Consider the following 14,718-nt stretch of genomic DNA (forward strand, 5'->3'; position numbering starts at 1 on the left):
CTTGCTGTTGTTAGATGTAGAGATACACACTTAATCTTTTTACATTGGCTATGCTGTTCTGCTTTTGAACGTGCCAACCTTGCAGTGGTTCATCACTGGGGTATGGACTCTTATACTACAGTAGCCTCCAGTCTCCATTGAAGAAAAGTAAAAGACTTTCAGACCTCATTTTATGACATTAATTTCTTAAACTTGTTGTGATTCATTTCCATAGAAAAGCACAGTAGAAATAAAAAAATTCTATTGTATTTCCTTTTCATATGTGTTAGATCAGCAATAAAAGGCACGTGATTCAAATAAATGATTTCTCTGCTGTTTTATGAAGCTACATGACTGTGCCAATCCCAAGAGAACTTGCGTGAGCTTTTAAGATAATGCAGCAGGGTCAGCCTGATGCGAGTTCGCGTTTGTCTCTTGCCATCAATATGAGCTGGAATGAAACAGTTTATTCGACAAACACCAAGTGTATATATCCTGGATATGACTGTCTCGTGTTAGTGACAATCGTGTGCAGAGGAACTGCTACTTCAGTGACGTTTAGTGCTACTGCAGTCACTGGCTTTTACTATTACAAAAATAAGAGGCTTTCTTCTGTCTTGAGAGATTTTGCTTTGAGTTTTGTTGTCCTGGCAAATGTACAGAACTACCTTCTGAGTGCTGCTTCGGACTATGGCAACTTGCTCTTGTTCTTTCATGCCCCAGTCCTATACTAAAAATAATCTAGTAGAGTTACTAGATGCCTATAGGGGCTCTGGGTGTGTCATTGATCTGTAGTTTTTGGTGAAGCTCAGGACCTTCCATGCTAAACTGTCAGGAGTAATAAATGCTCGCATAACCCAGGTGTGGGCTAAGGGACCTTGGTGGCACCAACTGATTTGATGTGTGTGCTTCCAGTCATGTGGCGTAGCTGCAGCTGTGTTCAAATCTGTTCCTGTAATGTGTTGAAGGCAATTCTGCCTTCATGTAGATAAAAAAAAGTTTAGGTATAGAAACATTTATTTTTGCTGTAGGGATATAGCCTTTATTTACTGCATCTAGTTAATACAGTGTTTTATTTGGTTAAAACATCTTAAGTGGACGTACATTCTTTGCCTCAGTCTTCACTGGCAAGAGCTCCAGCCGCACAGCCCAAGTCACAGAAGGCAAAGGCAGGGACTGGGAGGATGAACCACCCACTGTAGGAGAAAATCAGGTCCGAGACCATCTAAGGAACCTGAAGGTGCACAAGTCCTTGAGACCTGATGAGGGGCATCTGTGGGTCCTGAGGGAACTGGCGGATGAAGTTGCTAAGCTGCTATCCATCATATTTCAGAAGTCATGGCAGTCTGAAGTTCCCACTGACTGGAAAAGAGGAAACACAGCCCCCATGTTTAAAAAGGGAAAAAAAGTAGAGCCAGGGAGCTACAGGCCAGTCAGTCTCACCTCTGTGCCCAGCAAGATGATGGAGCGGATCCTCCTGGCGACTATGCGAAGGCACATGGAAAATAAGGAGGTGATTGGTGACAGCCAACATGGCTTCCCTAAGGGCAAATCCTGCCTGACTAATTTGGTGAACTCATCATTGATGGATAAGGGAAGAGGAACTGACATTGTCTACCTGGACTTATCCAAAGCATTTGATACTGTCCCACACAACATCCTTGTCTCTAAACTGGAGAGACAAGGTTTTGATGGATGGACCGCTTGGTGGATAAGGAATTGGCTGGATGGTCGCACTCAAAGAGTTGTGGTCAACGGTTCAATGTCCAAGTGGAGGCCAGTGACAAATGGTGTTCCTCAGGGGTCAGTACTGGGGCCAGTGCTATTTAACATCTTTGTCAGCGACATGGATTGTGGGATTGAGTGCATCCTCAGAAGTTTGCAGATGACACCAAGTTGTGTGGTGTGGTGGACATGCTGGAGGGAAGGGATGCCGTCCAGAGGGACCTTGACAGGCTGGAGAGGTGGGCCTGTGAGAACCTCATGAAGTTCAACAAGGCCAAGTGCAAGGTCCTGCACGTGGGTTGGGGCAATCCCAAGCACAAGTACAGGCTGGGCGGAGAATGGATTGAGAGCAGGCCTGAGGAAAAGGACTTGTGAGTGCTGGTGGATGAGAAGTTCAACATGAGCCGGCAATGTGCGCTGGCAGCCCAGAAAGCCAACCGTGTCCTGGGCCGCATCAAAAGAAGTGTGGCCAACAGGTCGAGGGAGGTGATTCTGCCCCTCTACTCTGCTCTCGTGAGACCCCACCTGGAATATTTCATTTAGTTCTGGAGTCCCCAGCACAAGAAGGACATGGAGCTGCTGGAGCGGGTCCAGAGGAGGGCCACGAAGATGATCTGAGGGCTGGAGCACCTCTGCTATGAAGACAGGCTGAGAAAGTTGGGGCTGTTCAGCCTGGAGAAGAGAAGGCTCCGGGGTGATCTTATAGCAGCCTTCCAGTACTTAAAGGGGGCCTACAGGAAAGCTGGAGAGGGACTTTTTGCAAGGGCGTGTAGTGATACGACGAGGGGCAATGGATTTAAACTGAAAGAGGGGAGATTTAGATTAGATATAAGGAAGAAATTTTTTACATTGAGGGTGGTGTGGCACTGGAGCAGGTTGCCCGGAGAACTTGTGGCTGCCCTGTCCCTGGAGATGTTCAAGGCCAGGTTGGATGAGGCTTTGGGCAACATGGTGTAGTGGAGCATGTCCTTGCCCATGGCAGGGGTTTTGGAACTGGATGGTCTTTGAGGTCCTTTCCAACCCAAACCATTCTATGATTCTGTGGTTGTATTTGGAAATGCAGATAAAGTGCAGCCTCTGTTGCTAGTAACACTGTCGAGTTAGAGTGTCTCCTATACACCAATGCTTCCAGTAACCTGCCTGATAGGAGTAGCTGCTCAAAAAGTAAACTGTAATCTGAGCTACGGATGTTTCTCCTAAGGTTTAGCTAAACCTTAAATATTTTTCCAAAAATTGAATTCTTTGTGGTTTTTCTCTTGCAGGGTACTCATGCAGACTCATTTCACAGAGTATGTCTCTTATCCTGGTCAATGAGGATTCGCTAGATGTAAGTAAACAAATTTTGGTGTAATTCTTGACAGAAGGAGGTGTCGCTAACAAAAGGGAACATTGTTGAGTTTTCTCATTTTATTTCTCTTGCCTTTAGCAGATAGCAAGATAAACAATCCATGCTAAAACAGGCTTGAGTTGTGCAAAATATACACCTGAGGTCTCCAGCCACAAGCCGTACAGATCAAACTAAAGTTTCAGAACAATAAACTAATTAGATCTGTGGGTTTGATTCTGCTGCAAACTGGTGAAACTTAGTGTGTCATCAGGAATATAGTTAGCCTTTAAGGTATAGATACAGGAGTAACATGTTTGAAGAAAGAGGAAAAAAAAAAAACCAAGCTAAAAGACTCTTTTCAACATAATAAGCTATCTTCAGCATTGCATGGAACAGCTGTAATCAAACCTATGTCTGAGCAAACTGCATTGTGAGCTTGTCTATGTATTAGCTTCTGAGACCTAAAAAGTCAATTAAAAATTGCCTGCAAGTGGTTGCTGTGCTTCTCAGGTATGTGCATAAATAAACTAGAAAAGTCATGCACTTGTACCTGAATCTTCCCAAAATATCTTTTTACCAGTTTACCTGTTTCAGCAGCAATATCAGCATTTGATATCACTTGAGTATCTGATTATTATTACAAGTATTTATAGAACAGATGAAAAGATCTAGAATAGACAGCATCTGGCTTACAGTAGGCATTTCATCATGCTTGACTGAATGGGAGATGCAAAGCCTGTATCTTTGAGTATCAAAGATGTTACTGGATACCTGGAAGTCTGGTGGAGGAGTGGAGTACTAGTGTGGTAAAGTAATCACCTCACAAGCATTATCTTCCAGTTGTCTATGTGATATAACAGCAGCTGTTACACTTGACAGCGTTTTCAGCTCAGGCTCAAATTCTTCATATGACATTGTGGCATTGGAGAGGGACTTCACAAGGGCATGTGGTGATAGGACAAGGGGCAATGACTTTAAACTGAAAGAGGGGAGATTTAGGTTAGATGTAAGGAAGAAATTCTTCACTCTGAGGATGGTGAAATACTGTAGTCCAAGAAAGAATAGAGGGAATCTCCTATTTTAAAATACCTGAAGGTATTTAATTCCTTTCTGTACTTAGCATATGCACTTTGAGGTTTTTATGTATTCAACTTTTTCCAAACTTTAGCCAAGAGATGTGAAGGAAAGGTAATGTAATGTGGGAACTGAACTGGGAGAAAATGTCATTGACCAAAGCACCTCTTCTCACTTGCCCACGTGCCAGCTTTGCAAATGTTCTAGAGTGCCAAAACTTCACTTGGAGTGGTAGACAGGACCCCTGTGGAAATAAATTAAGTTCATGAGGCTAAATACTTCTTTCCCCATGAAAGGGAAAAGGTTCGGATCTACCTCCCCACTTGCTGAATCTTGAATCCATTGTCCAGTTTCAGATTGAAGTCTTCTGAGGGAGTAGGGGGATGACAGGAATGAACAGCTATCTCTGCTGTTTAGGAAATGGAGACTAGAATCAAGTGAGGAATATTAGGGCAAGCAATTATTTTCATAATTTTTAAGCTTTCTCTTAAGTAAATGTGGTGCTCCTGTTTTGAGCTATTCTGTTAACTACTTGGGGAGTAGAAACTGGAAGTCTGGAAAACTGAACGCAGAAGTATGTACTTTTGCAGTGATACCCAAAATATAGACATTAATCTCTGGGTCTTAACTCTGGAGAGTTAACTTTTAACTTCTAGAGAATCTAGACTTAAACAGCAGTACTACAAATGAGAAAGTGGGTATAGATTTAAAAAAAAAAAGACAAGATAATAAGATGAGAAGCTGAATGGATTGAACAGTCTAGGAAGATATGAGGTTGTATTACTCATGATATGGATTAAGGGTATGGATTAAGATAAGGAGAAATTATAAAAATACTGTTAAAAATTCATTGACAATCTGTCCTCTTACTATGTCGAAGTGTTGGCAGGTTAATCTAATGAACAGTCTCCACTATAAACACCAATCAAAGGTATATTGACAGATAGGCCCCATGATGGTGTATGTGGGGGTCATTGGTCACAGGTAAAACATATGAAAATATTCCTGGAGTCTTCTACTGTCTTAATGCCAGAAAGCACTTTGGTGGTATAGATGAGTGTGTGGAGCAGATCTTAAGATCCTTGAAGACTCTATCTTTGCCTTTATAGAGTGTGTGGGGATGGGAGACTTTTTGACGCTACAGAATGCTGACTATTGATGGGTCTATTCCTCCAATAAGAACAGTTAGTCACACTCGAAGCATGAGAGGTCAAGGATAACACCATCAGTAATATTAGCCATTTTGTGTATGTGTTGCCACAGGGCTCACTCAAACTGGAGTGAGAAGCCCTAATCAAACATGGGTGGACATAGAATGAAACCCTTCCTTCTCCTCCTTTTTTTTTTTCCTGACATACAAAGTAGATTGCAAATTTTTTTCTATCAGGCATACTTTAGTTTATCATGCATGCTTTAAAATCCCTAGAAAAAAAGGAAGCTCTTATCACTTTTTCCCACCTGCTACCTCCAGTTATGTAGCTGAATGAGGAGTTCTGTGGAATACAGAGAGCACAGCAGCTGCTCATTTTTTTTAAGTTGAATGCCTTACACCCTGATTTTTGGCCTCAACTGTATTGATCAGTAGTATCACAGTACGCTTAAGTTGTGCAAAATATCTCCAGCTATCTGCAAGAGTGAATCCTAATGCTCAGTGCTTACCTTGGTGAATTAATGTTATGTGATGCTTGATGCATGTGATAAGGTAGTGGTGGGAGAATGGGGAGTAGGAAGAAATGAAGCAATATATCTTCTACACCTTTTAATTTTAGCTGATTTCTTCTGGTTTCCTTTTCACAAGTCAAAAATGTGAGCTAATACTGTAACAGTTCTAAGAACGGTGAAAGATTGGTGTCTTTATTTTTCATGGTTTTCATTTGTGTAGCTCTACTTCTTTGAAATAACATCACCTAAATTTTATTATTATAAAAAGCCGAGAACACCTCTTTTTGTGGTCCTGTAACTTTAGATAAGTCAGAGTTGGAGATGACAAACTTCGTCTCAGCTGTGCATGTCTCTGGCATAAGTTCTAAGGAAGGGGTCATGGCTGCTGTTGGAGTGATTTGGGTTTGAAAAGTGATGGTTGTTAAACAACATCCCCTGTGCAAAGTTGCGAATTTACTTCAGACATACCGTGTATCAGTATTCTTGGAGCATTTCAGTGTTAAGTGCAGATTTTATCCTTGAAATGGCCTGTAAAACATAACCACCATTGATTCATGTTGAGTAACGCACAATCCTTAACAAGCCACTAATAAGTGGATAGGTTTTAGCAAAAGCAGTGGGTAAAATACTATCTATTCTTAGTTTATTCAAGTTCTAGTTTGACACTCATTTTCCAGAAAGCTTTTTCAATGTGATTGTTACATGTTCTGATTTTCCTCTGCTGCCCATTCATTTAGTAGATGTTCCAATAATTTCATGTGTGGGAGACTTTAGTTATAGAATGCAAATGTAAACCAAGACAACAGTATTAGAAGTTTTTCAGTAAACATAAGAAATAATGGAAGCTTTCAGAATGTTAGAAAAAACAAACAGAGAAATGGAGAACCATGGCATGTCAGACAAGAAAAAAAACTCATTGATATGTAGTTGCTGGTCTTTTAAGTGAAGAAAATGGGTGACTACATGGTACATCATGAAGACTTAGTCTAATATTGAAGGTGACTGATGCTTTAGCTCAGATAACATGTGTTTTTCCAAACTTGTGATGCTTCTTAACTAGTATATCAAAAACACTTTCTATTACATCAGTCTTGTTTTCAAAGCAAAGTAATTCTGTTTTTTTCAAGTACTCTTATCACCATTTTTAATGTAGAACTGAATTTTGCATGTCTAAATATAACTCTTATGGGTTTTGTTAATCATTGCTACTGTTCTTTTAATTGTAAGGTAAATGTCTTTAGCTACTTATTGCCAATTTTTGTGTCCAGTGTCCATAGTAATACTGATTTTGTGTGTTTCACTTGTAACAGAAATTGTGACTGCTGTTCAACTTAGCCTAAAATCTATCAATAGAAGTTTCTCACACTGAGATTCTGTAGCATTATATTTAATATATTCTACCTCTGAAGTCCATTAATGCTAAAAATGAATTTTTACGAGATCCAAGTTGAGCTTAGAGCCTTTAAATATTGATACACTTTCCCCTTTGTGCAATCCCTGTTGACTTTTTCCCCCCACTTCTGCTCCTTGGCATGCAGCAGCAGGTGAGATGTGATCGAACAACTGTCTTGGCTTGTTTTTGAGAGCTAATTTTTTTTCTAAATCATGCACTTGAGGAGAAAATCAATCATTTCTGTTCTCTTCAGAAAACTACTGGGAATAGAAAAGACTAATCCCTAGCTTGATTCAGCTGAATTCTAGAAACTTAGCATAATAATCTGCGAATGTTTATCCCTTATAGACTAAACTACATGCATAAGTATGCTCACTTTTTTTTCCTTTTCCTAATAAAGCTTTTTAAAGTGAAAATATTTTGAGAACAAGATTTACTTTGAGTGTGTTTCTTGGATTCCGTTTCTGTTTAATTAAATAGGAGACACCATAAAGTCTTATTGTGCAGCTCAACCTGGACAAATTTCTTTCATTGGCATCTCATAGAAGTTGAGTTATGAGAGCAGTGAGAGGGAAAGCTGAAGAAGGGAAGACCAGAGAGGCCCTGGAAAGCCTGAGATGAGAGTAGTGGATGTTACAGCTGAGGAGTGTTGGGTGTGTTTCCTCCCCTTCAGTGCTGTAGAAAGGAGAGCTGAGAACTGTATCAATTGTTTATCACACAGGATTGTATTTAACAGTAGTGGAAGGGCAAAATTAGAGGGACTCAATTCTGAACCTGTGGATAGTATTTAAAGTAGTTCTGGTACAGATGGAGCTACACAGTGAATATGCCCTGCAGAACTCGTGCTTTCACTGTGACAGCCGTTGTCCTGTGTTATACGTAGATGTGTAAGTAACAACAGACCAATACTCCGGTATAAGAACCCTCGATGCCAGTATCTGTTGATGATAATCTGACTAAAAGTGTAAACGTAAAAGCAGAAGTTGGCCTCCCTCGTTTCTCTGCTGGCTCAGCTGTCTCTTTTGCACGCTTCACTGTTCAGATCAACTATTGAACATAAGCATGGATAAACCTGTTTGTGCTACCGCAGTATTGTGTACTATTCTTAAAAAACAAATGAAACTTCAGTGTTACTTGTCTGCAGCCAGTGTCTTAACTTCACAAACTGGGTCTTAGTTGCTGTAGGGAAGCTTTACGTGTAGTTATGTTTTGTGTTCTAGTGGTGAAGAATGAGAACCTGGAAAACTTGGTTATTTCATTGTCATCTTTTTTGCTATTCTGTAGGGTAGCATTACCATGAAGGTTCTGTAACCTACAAGGAAAGTCTCTTAAGCATGAGAGTACTATTGGATTTATCCAATGACTTTCATGACTTTCTTTCTTCTGGGCGCATTTCTTTCCTGCACTTCTGAAGAGAGTTGGGATTTTTTTTTTTAGATCTATTAAGCGGAACTTTAACAGACACTATTATTCATTGTATTTAAATACTGATAGATCTATAGATCTAGGATTATCTGGAAGTGATGCATCTAAACTGCTCTGATCTCTTAAGAAGTAGAGATCTGATCACTGGATTTACCCATATGCTAGAAATAAGCAGGTCTGGCTGGGCTGCTGCCCAAAGCATTTTCTAATAACCGTTGGGAAAACTCAGACTGTCTGTGGAAAGGAGGAAAACATGAGGAGTAAGCCATTAAAAATAAATTGTCTATGGGCATGTCTGTCTTCAAGCAAAGACTATGGTTCCAAAAGTGTCTTTTGTACTACACTTATGACAAAGATTTGTGTAGCATTCACTACAGGAATTTCTTTAGTATACACAATATCTGAGTTATTTTATAAAAATCTCTATTTCAAATTCTTGAGCACAACTACAGGAGACAGTGCCTGTGAAGCTCTGAGAAACTTTGAAAGTGTTGCTTTTTGGATCCTGATGCTCCTGCTGTTGCAAAAAAGGACGTCTGCGCTTTGTCACGTCATCCTGATTATTCCCAAGGAATGGGAGTAAAGTCATTGTCAGACGTTCAGACTAAAACTGAAGTTACCTACTACTGGGAGCTCCAAAGCATTGGTGTCATGTCCTACTAAAAGGTAGTAAGATGTACAGATAACTGCTGGGAAGATGAGAACAAGTCCTGTACTATCACCTTGTAGATGCTTTCAAGATTACATCTTGTATGTTGCACAAGAGAGGAAACTGGTTTGTTTATTTTTCTTTCCTGCTATCATCTGCCCAAATGCTTTCAGACAAAGTTAGTATTCTGGATAACTGATCAATGTGGACAAGCTCAGTTTTAGCTAACCATTAGCCCTCTTTCAGAAGGACACCTGGGATGCTCCTCTGGTGTCTTGTTGCTAATAAGTTACTTCAATTACCAATCAGCCTGGAATTGTAATCAGCTCTTCTGTGTAGTACTGGGAATTTGCAAAGGAAGCTAATTATGAAAACTAAGGAAAGAATAAGTTTCTCCATTGTGCAAAATTCTTTTTATTGTTCAAATTTCTGTTTTTCTTAATCTAGAAACAGACATCAAGCTAATAAGTAGTTACACAAGGAATAGTGTCTACTAATCAGATAAATCTTCAAAAAATATTAGGTAGAAGAGGTTGAGTGTTTTCTTGTTTGCTTTTGAGGAACAAATAGAGTCTTTCATAACTCCAGGTATTCGATAATCTGCATAGAAAGTTAGTTATATGGGACGTGCAAAATATACAGCTCTTCATGTGAAAAGCTGCTTTGATTTGAACCTGCTGTGTAGAATTACAAATGAAAGAATATAGGTGTCACCTAGATGTTTAGGTTTAAGTACACACTGTAACTTAAGTATTAGATTACCGTTTTTTCAGGAAGTAGTACTAATAGGTTTAAGCTGTGAGTGGTGAATGAGTTGGGCTGGTATTTTCGTTTCATCCTGCTTTCCCTTTTTAGCATTCATTAATGACTGTTTTCCCTTATCTGTGGTGCTGTTTTTTCTGTTAGTGTTTTCTGGCACTGTGTTAGTTGGTTTGGATGAAATGGGGGCACTTGGACCTGAAGAAATGCAAGGATCTTTGGGAGTCAGACGACCAGGTTTCTGAGTAACTCTTCTTTCCATAGCTGGAAATTGGGCAGGACTGGAGAGGGCTATTAAAAAAAACAAATGCTCTAAGTTACTTTCACTTCATTTTCTAAGTTCTAATAGTGATCACAGTTGACAAGACCCAGAAAAGATCTTGCAGGTTTAGGCTGCAGGTATTTGAGCAGCTGGGGGCTCATCCTTCTAATGCTTTGTCCATACTATAGGGCAGAGGAGATCATATTACATAAAAATGGAAAGGAAGAGTGTGTGTTCCCTGAATTCCATCTAAAATTTGCTGTCTCGTTTGTAAGAGTTCTCATATGTTAGAGGAAAATGACTTGGAACAAATACTATTTCTCTTAAAACTGCTAATGATGTTCACATATGTGAAGGCTTATCTCTCAATAGATGAACTCTGAGTGCTATCCAGATCTGTCTTCTGTTGTGTAATTAACAATATAATAATGGCTTCAGCTGGATGGTGAAGGAAGCAAGTTTGCTTTGAAGATGGGATTCTCTGCCGCATACTGATACACTTCTTTCGAGTAAGCTCGAGAGACCATGGAAACATAAGGATGCATAATGAAGTGAAAGCAGGATTGTGTTAAATGAGAAGCTACCTATGAAATGTAGTTTCTGCTTATGTTAAATTATGATGGTGTGGGTTTTTTTAGAGGAATAAGACACTAAACAGGTGTCTGATCTGTAGGTAAATGAGTTATGGATGCTGATCCTCTTGATCGACATGGCTAATATTACACATCTGTAGAAACAATTCAGATTTGTCTTTTGTATTGAAGGGTCTTCCTTTCTTGGAGCAAGACCAGCCTAGAGCAATAGGATTTATTAACCTGTACTGTTAACTTAATGAAGATAGTGTAGAAGTACTGCTTCAGGGTAAGAATCGGGGTACATCTTGATCACATCCTGAGAAAATGAAGATAGAGATATACGTATCTGTGTTCTTATTAATGGTTCCCATAATACTGACTTACTAATTTGTTAAACCTTTTTCTTGAAGGTTATTTATTTTTCTTAGGAACTGGAGAATCATTCTTGTAGCTGAAACTTGATTACTCCAAGCCTGGTCATCAGTCACATAAAGGAATAAATTTCCTTCACATGAGAGTTAAGGAAAAAGATGTTTTACATTTGATTGAATCTAGAAAAAGTCCCACTGAATTTTTCTGGGCTGATAAGTCTGCCAGAAACTAGAATTAAACAGTTCTCCAGCTGTGTGCAGCTAAGACCTGCCTGTTTATGTGTTTCTTCTGCCTTTCAACCTTCTGTATAGAGCAGAACTGATCAGAGAAGTCTTTTAGAAATTTCTAGGGTGTTTTATGTGCTTTTGCCACAATGACATATGATTTGTTTTTTTCTGAAAAATGTATCTAGGTGTGTGTTCACATATGTAACTCCATTTATTTAACTGAGGTAGTGATGCTAGAGGGTCAGTTTTTCTGTGATATTTAGTAAGTAATTTGTTAGAGACGATAAGCTGATTGAAGCTAGGTAGCGAGTGCCATCTCGTCTTCATAGTTTCAAGACAAAACTCATTTGGATATCTTGCATTTTCAAATAATTCCCAAATCCTAAAATTATCATAACCAGTGTTCTAAGCAGGCCTAAAATCACAGTTCTGAAATGTCAGAGCTCAGTGCTTTTTTGGAGAGCTTTGTGGAACATGAGTGTTAATCTGAGCTGAAGTGATTGAGATGTTGTCTTGAATATTCCATTGTGCTGGGTTGAGGTGGGTACGTATGCTTGTCGTACACTCTGTTTTTTCAAGCTTGCCAGGCAAAGTAGGAGTGCGCTTGTTAAGCTCTTGACAACCCTAATGGACACCAGGGCTGTGGTGGTGATGGGAAGACTGATAGAGAAATTGCCTCATAGCTTGGAGATGGTATAATCTGTTTAGTGCTTGCAAACTTGAGTTTTGTGCTCCTCTTGGGTAGTCCTTTTTCCTTCTACCCAGAAATAGGCTAATTTGGGAAGAGAATCAGAATCAGTTGAAAACTTAACTACTCACTTACGCTACAGTGTTCACGCTTCTCCTTCACCGTGATAAAAGCAGATGGTGAGTTCCTGAGTTGAGCAATGGTAACAAGTTCTGTGAACATATTTCTTGGTAGACTGGCTGTATTTCATGGCGTGCATCGCTTAAGTAATGCATGTCACGAAATAAATCCAGCTTAGTCACTGAAGCATGCTTCTCAAGCTGTGGCAAAGCCTCTTGTTTTGCTGAGAGATGTGCTTATTCTGGAAGTGCTTCAATTTTTTTTCCTTCTATATCGTGACCTTTTTTGCTAGTGTTTTTCTAAATGCAGCATTATAAACATCTTGTGACAGATTATTTGCATGGCAAAACTAGCTGTGGAGAACATAATCCATTTGTTTTCTGAATTGGTAGTTTTCCAACCTTTTCACTTCCTTCCCTTCCGTTCCCACCCCCTCCATAAGTCTCACATATACGGGAGCTATCGCAGAGCTTAGCCTTTGCCTTTGACTTGATAGGAGAAAAGTATATGCTTTCAAAAGCTCAGATAAGCCGTCTAAGATATTCTGTTTATTTGACCTTGTTAGTCTTATGGGAGCAGGGTTAAATCTTAACATTTTAAACCTGGTCAAACTTTAAAGCAAATAGAGTGTGGTATAGTCATGTTGTGACGATGTCTTTCTATGGCAGAGTAGACCACCTGCATTATTCTTTGCCAAGGAATGTATTACTAGTTTGTCATGAACAAGCTGAGTCATTAGGAGAAATCTATTTTCAATTTTTAATAGACTCTCTTTGAAAAAAAACCACAAAAGGCTCTTCCAATTTGTTTGTAAATACATGTTGCATAAATAACTTTGTTCTTTTAGTTTGCTGCTAATTAATCAAATAAAGAACTGTAACAGCTTGCAGAGTTATTTAGAGAATTCTGTGGGTAAATGTTTTGCTGTTGACCTGAGTACAACCACAATAGGGTCCATAAACTAGATGAGAAATGAGTTCTTTGCAAGTAGGACTGCTGTAAGCTGTGGCTGTGCTAGTTCTTACGGAATGGTTGGGTACATGCTGTGACATTGAGCCACTGGGAAATCTGAAGGAAAAAAAATGTGATATGTAATAGTCTATTGTCTTTCTGGTGGTGTGTATCCTGGAAGTACGGTGACCCACAAGCAACCTGTGCTGCACAGTCTGTCAGGACAGTTCATTACTGCATCCTAATAGTTGAGAACAAGATTGTCAATTGTAAACTCAGTTCTAATACTCTGTACTTGTTAGAGCAGCAACTCTTCACTTAAGGAGTTGAGAGAAACTAGATCGCATCCTCCTGCTGTTTACTCCAGGATAATGCTGTTGAAATGAAGGGGAATTCTTCAGACACAGCCCTGAATTATTTAAATAATTTTTAAAAAAATTGCTCAAACCTTGCTCTTGCTTCCTGGAACAGTGCAAACACTAGATACTGATGCGTATTTTATTGAAGTGGTAACGTGTGTGCCAAAACCACATGACAACCTCTTAAAGGACTAACGTTTTTGGTCACTGAAATTGTTAACCATTGATAGCTTCTGCTGGCCGAGATGGAGAATGCAGGGTGCTGCTGGTATGGGAAGTTATCTCACCCTACGCATTCCCGTTCCACTGGGCATTAATTCAATGCAGGTCTCTTGCCTTTCTTGAAAACCTGTTTTGGGAACTAGTTCTGTCAAAATGCCTGGTTTTGCTTGCACTGTAAGCCCAATTTATTCTTTACTTTTCATATCCCGATATGCTCTCAATTTACAGCCAATGTCTCTGAGATTCAGACTTTATTTTGTAATATGGGATTTGCAGTTCTGTATCTAACTGGGTTTAAGTAAACACTCCCTTGTGAGTAGACTGGTATTTGGGTTCACTGTGCACTTAGAGGCTGAGTTTTATATTCAAGTGATATTACTACAGCTGAGAAGGGAGCAAGTGCATGGAGTGGCCAGCTGGGTGTCTGCCTAGTTGTATCTGCAGAGTTCTGAAATAATTAAACCAGAATTATTTTCTGGGTGCTGAGGACTTCAAGTCTTTATCAGGGAAACTGCCTTTCTTGTGATGTGGTGCTTCATAACAATCACCTTTGACAGTTTATTTCACCTTAAATTGAAGTTTGCAAGCTGTAGCTTTAAAAAAAAAAAATCCATTAGAGCTGATTATGCTTTAACTTCAGTGTTTAATATACTCTTCTATGTAGAACTAGTTGCTAATCTGGTATGAAGGGAGTACTGACACTTCTTTGATTAAAGGCTTCATGGAAAAATATTTTTAAGTGATCCAGTATGGCAATTCATGTCACAAAGTCTTCAAAAAGCAAAGGTAGAAGCCTGGCTATCTAGTCCATTTTGCTAATATGTTCGTTCAATGCAGGTGTCTTTAGATCCTTTAGTGCTTCTTTCTCGTCAGGTAAAGAGAATCGTTCAATATGAGGTGGTTTTACTTTTTCTCACTTATTTTTAATGCTTCAGATAAGTAACTTCTT

General features: G+C 39.4%; 1 protein-coding gene across 3 annotated transcripts in view; it reads left to right on the plus strand.

Annotated features, from left to right (window-relative positions):
* Positions 1 to 14,718, plus strand: part of ATP8A2 (ATPase phospholipid transporting 8A2) — a 350,180-nt gene that overhangs the window by 106,736 nt on the left and 228,726 nt on the right. For all 3 annotated transcript variants that reach the window (XM_086613205.1, XM_086613213.1, XM_086613221.1), the window contains one exon: positions 2,967 to 3,031. In XM_086613205.1, coding sequence (XP_086469331.1) covers positions 2,967 to 3,031 — 65 coding nt within the window. The remainder of the gene's footprint in view (positions 1 to 2,966; positions 3,032 to 14,718) is intronic.

The sequence above is a fragment of the Tauraco erythrolophus genome, chromosome 1 (genome assembly GCF_009769465.1).
Source record: "Tauraco erythrolophus isolate bTauEry1 chromosome 1, bTauEry1.pri, whole genome shotgun sequence".
NCBI lineage: Eukaryota > Metazoa > Chordata > Aves > Musophagiformes > Musophagidae > Tauraco > Tauraco erythrolophus.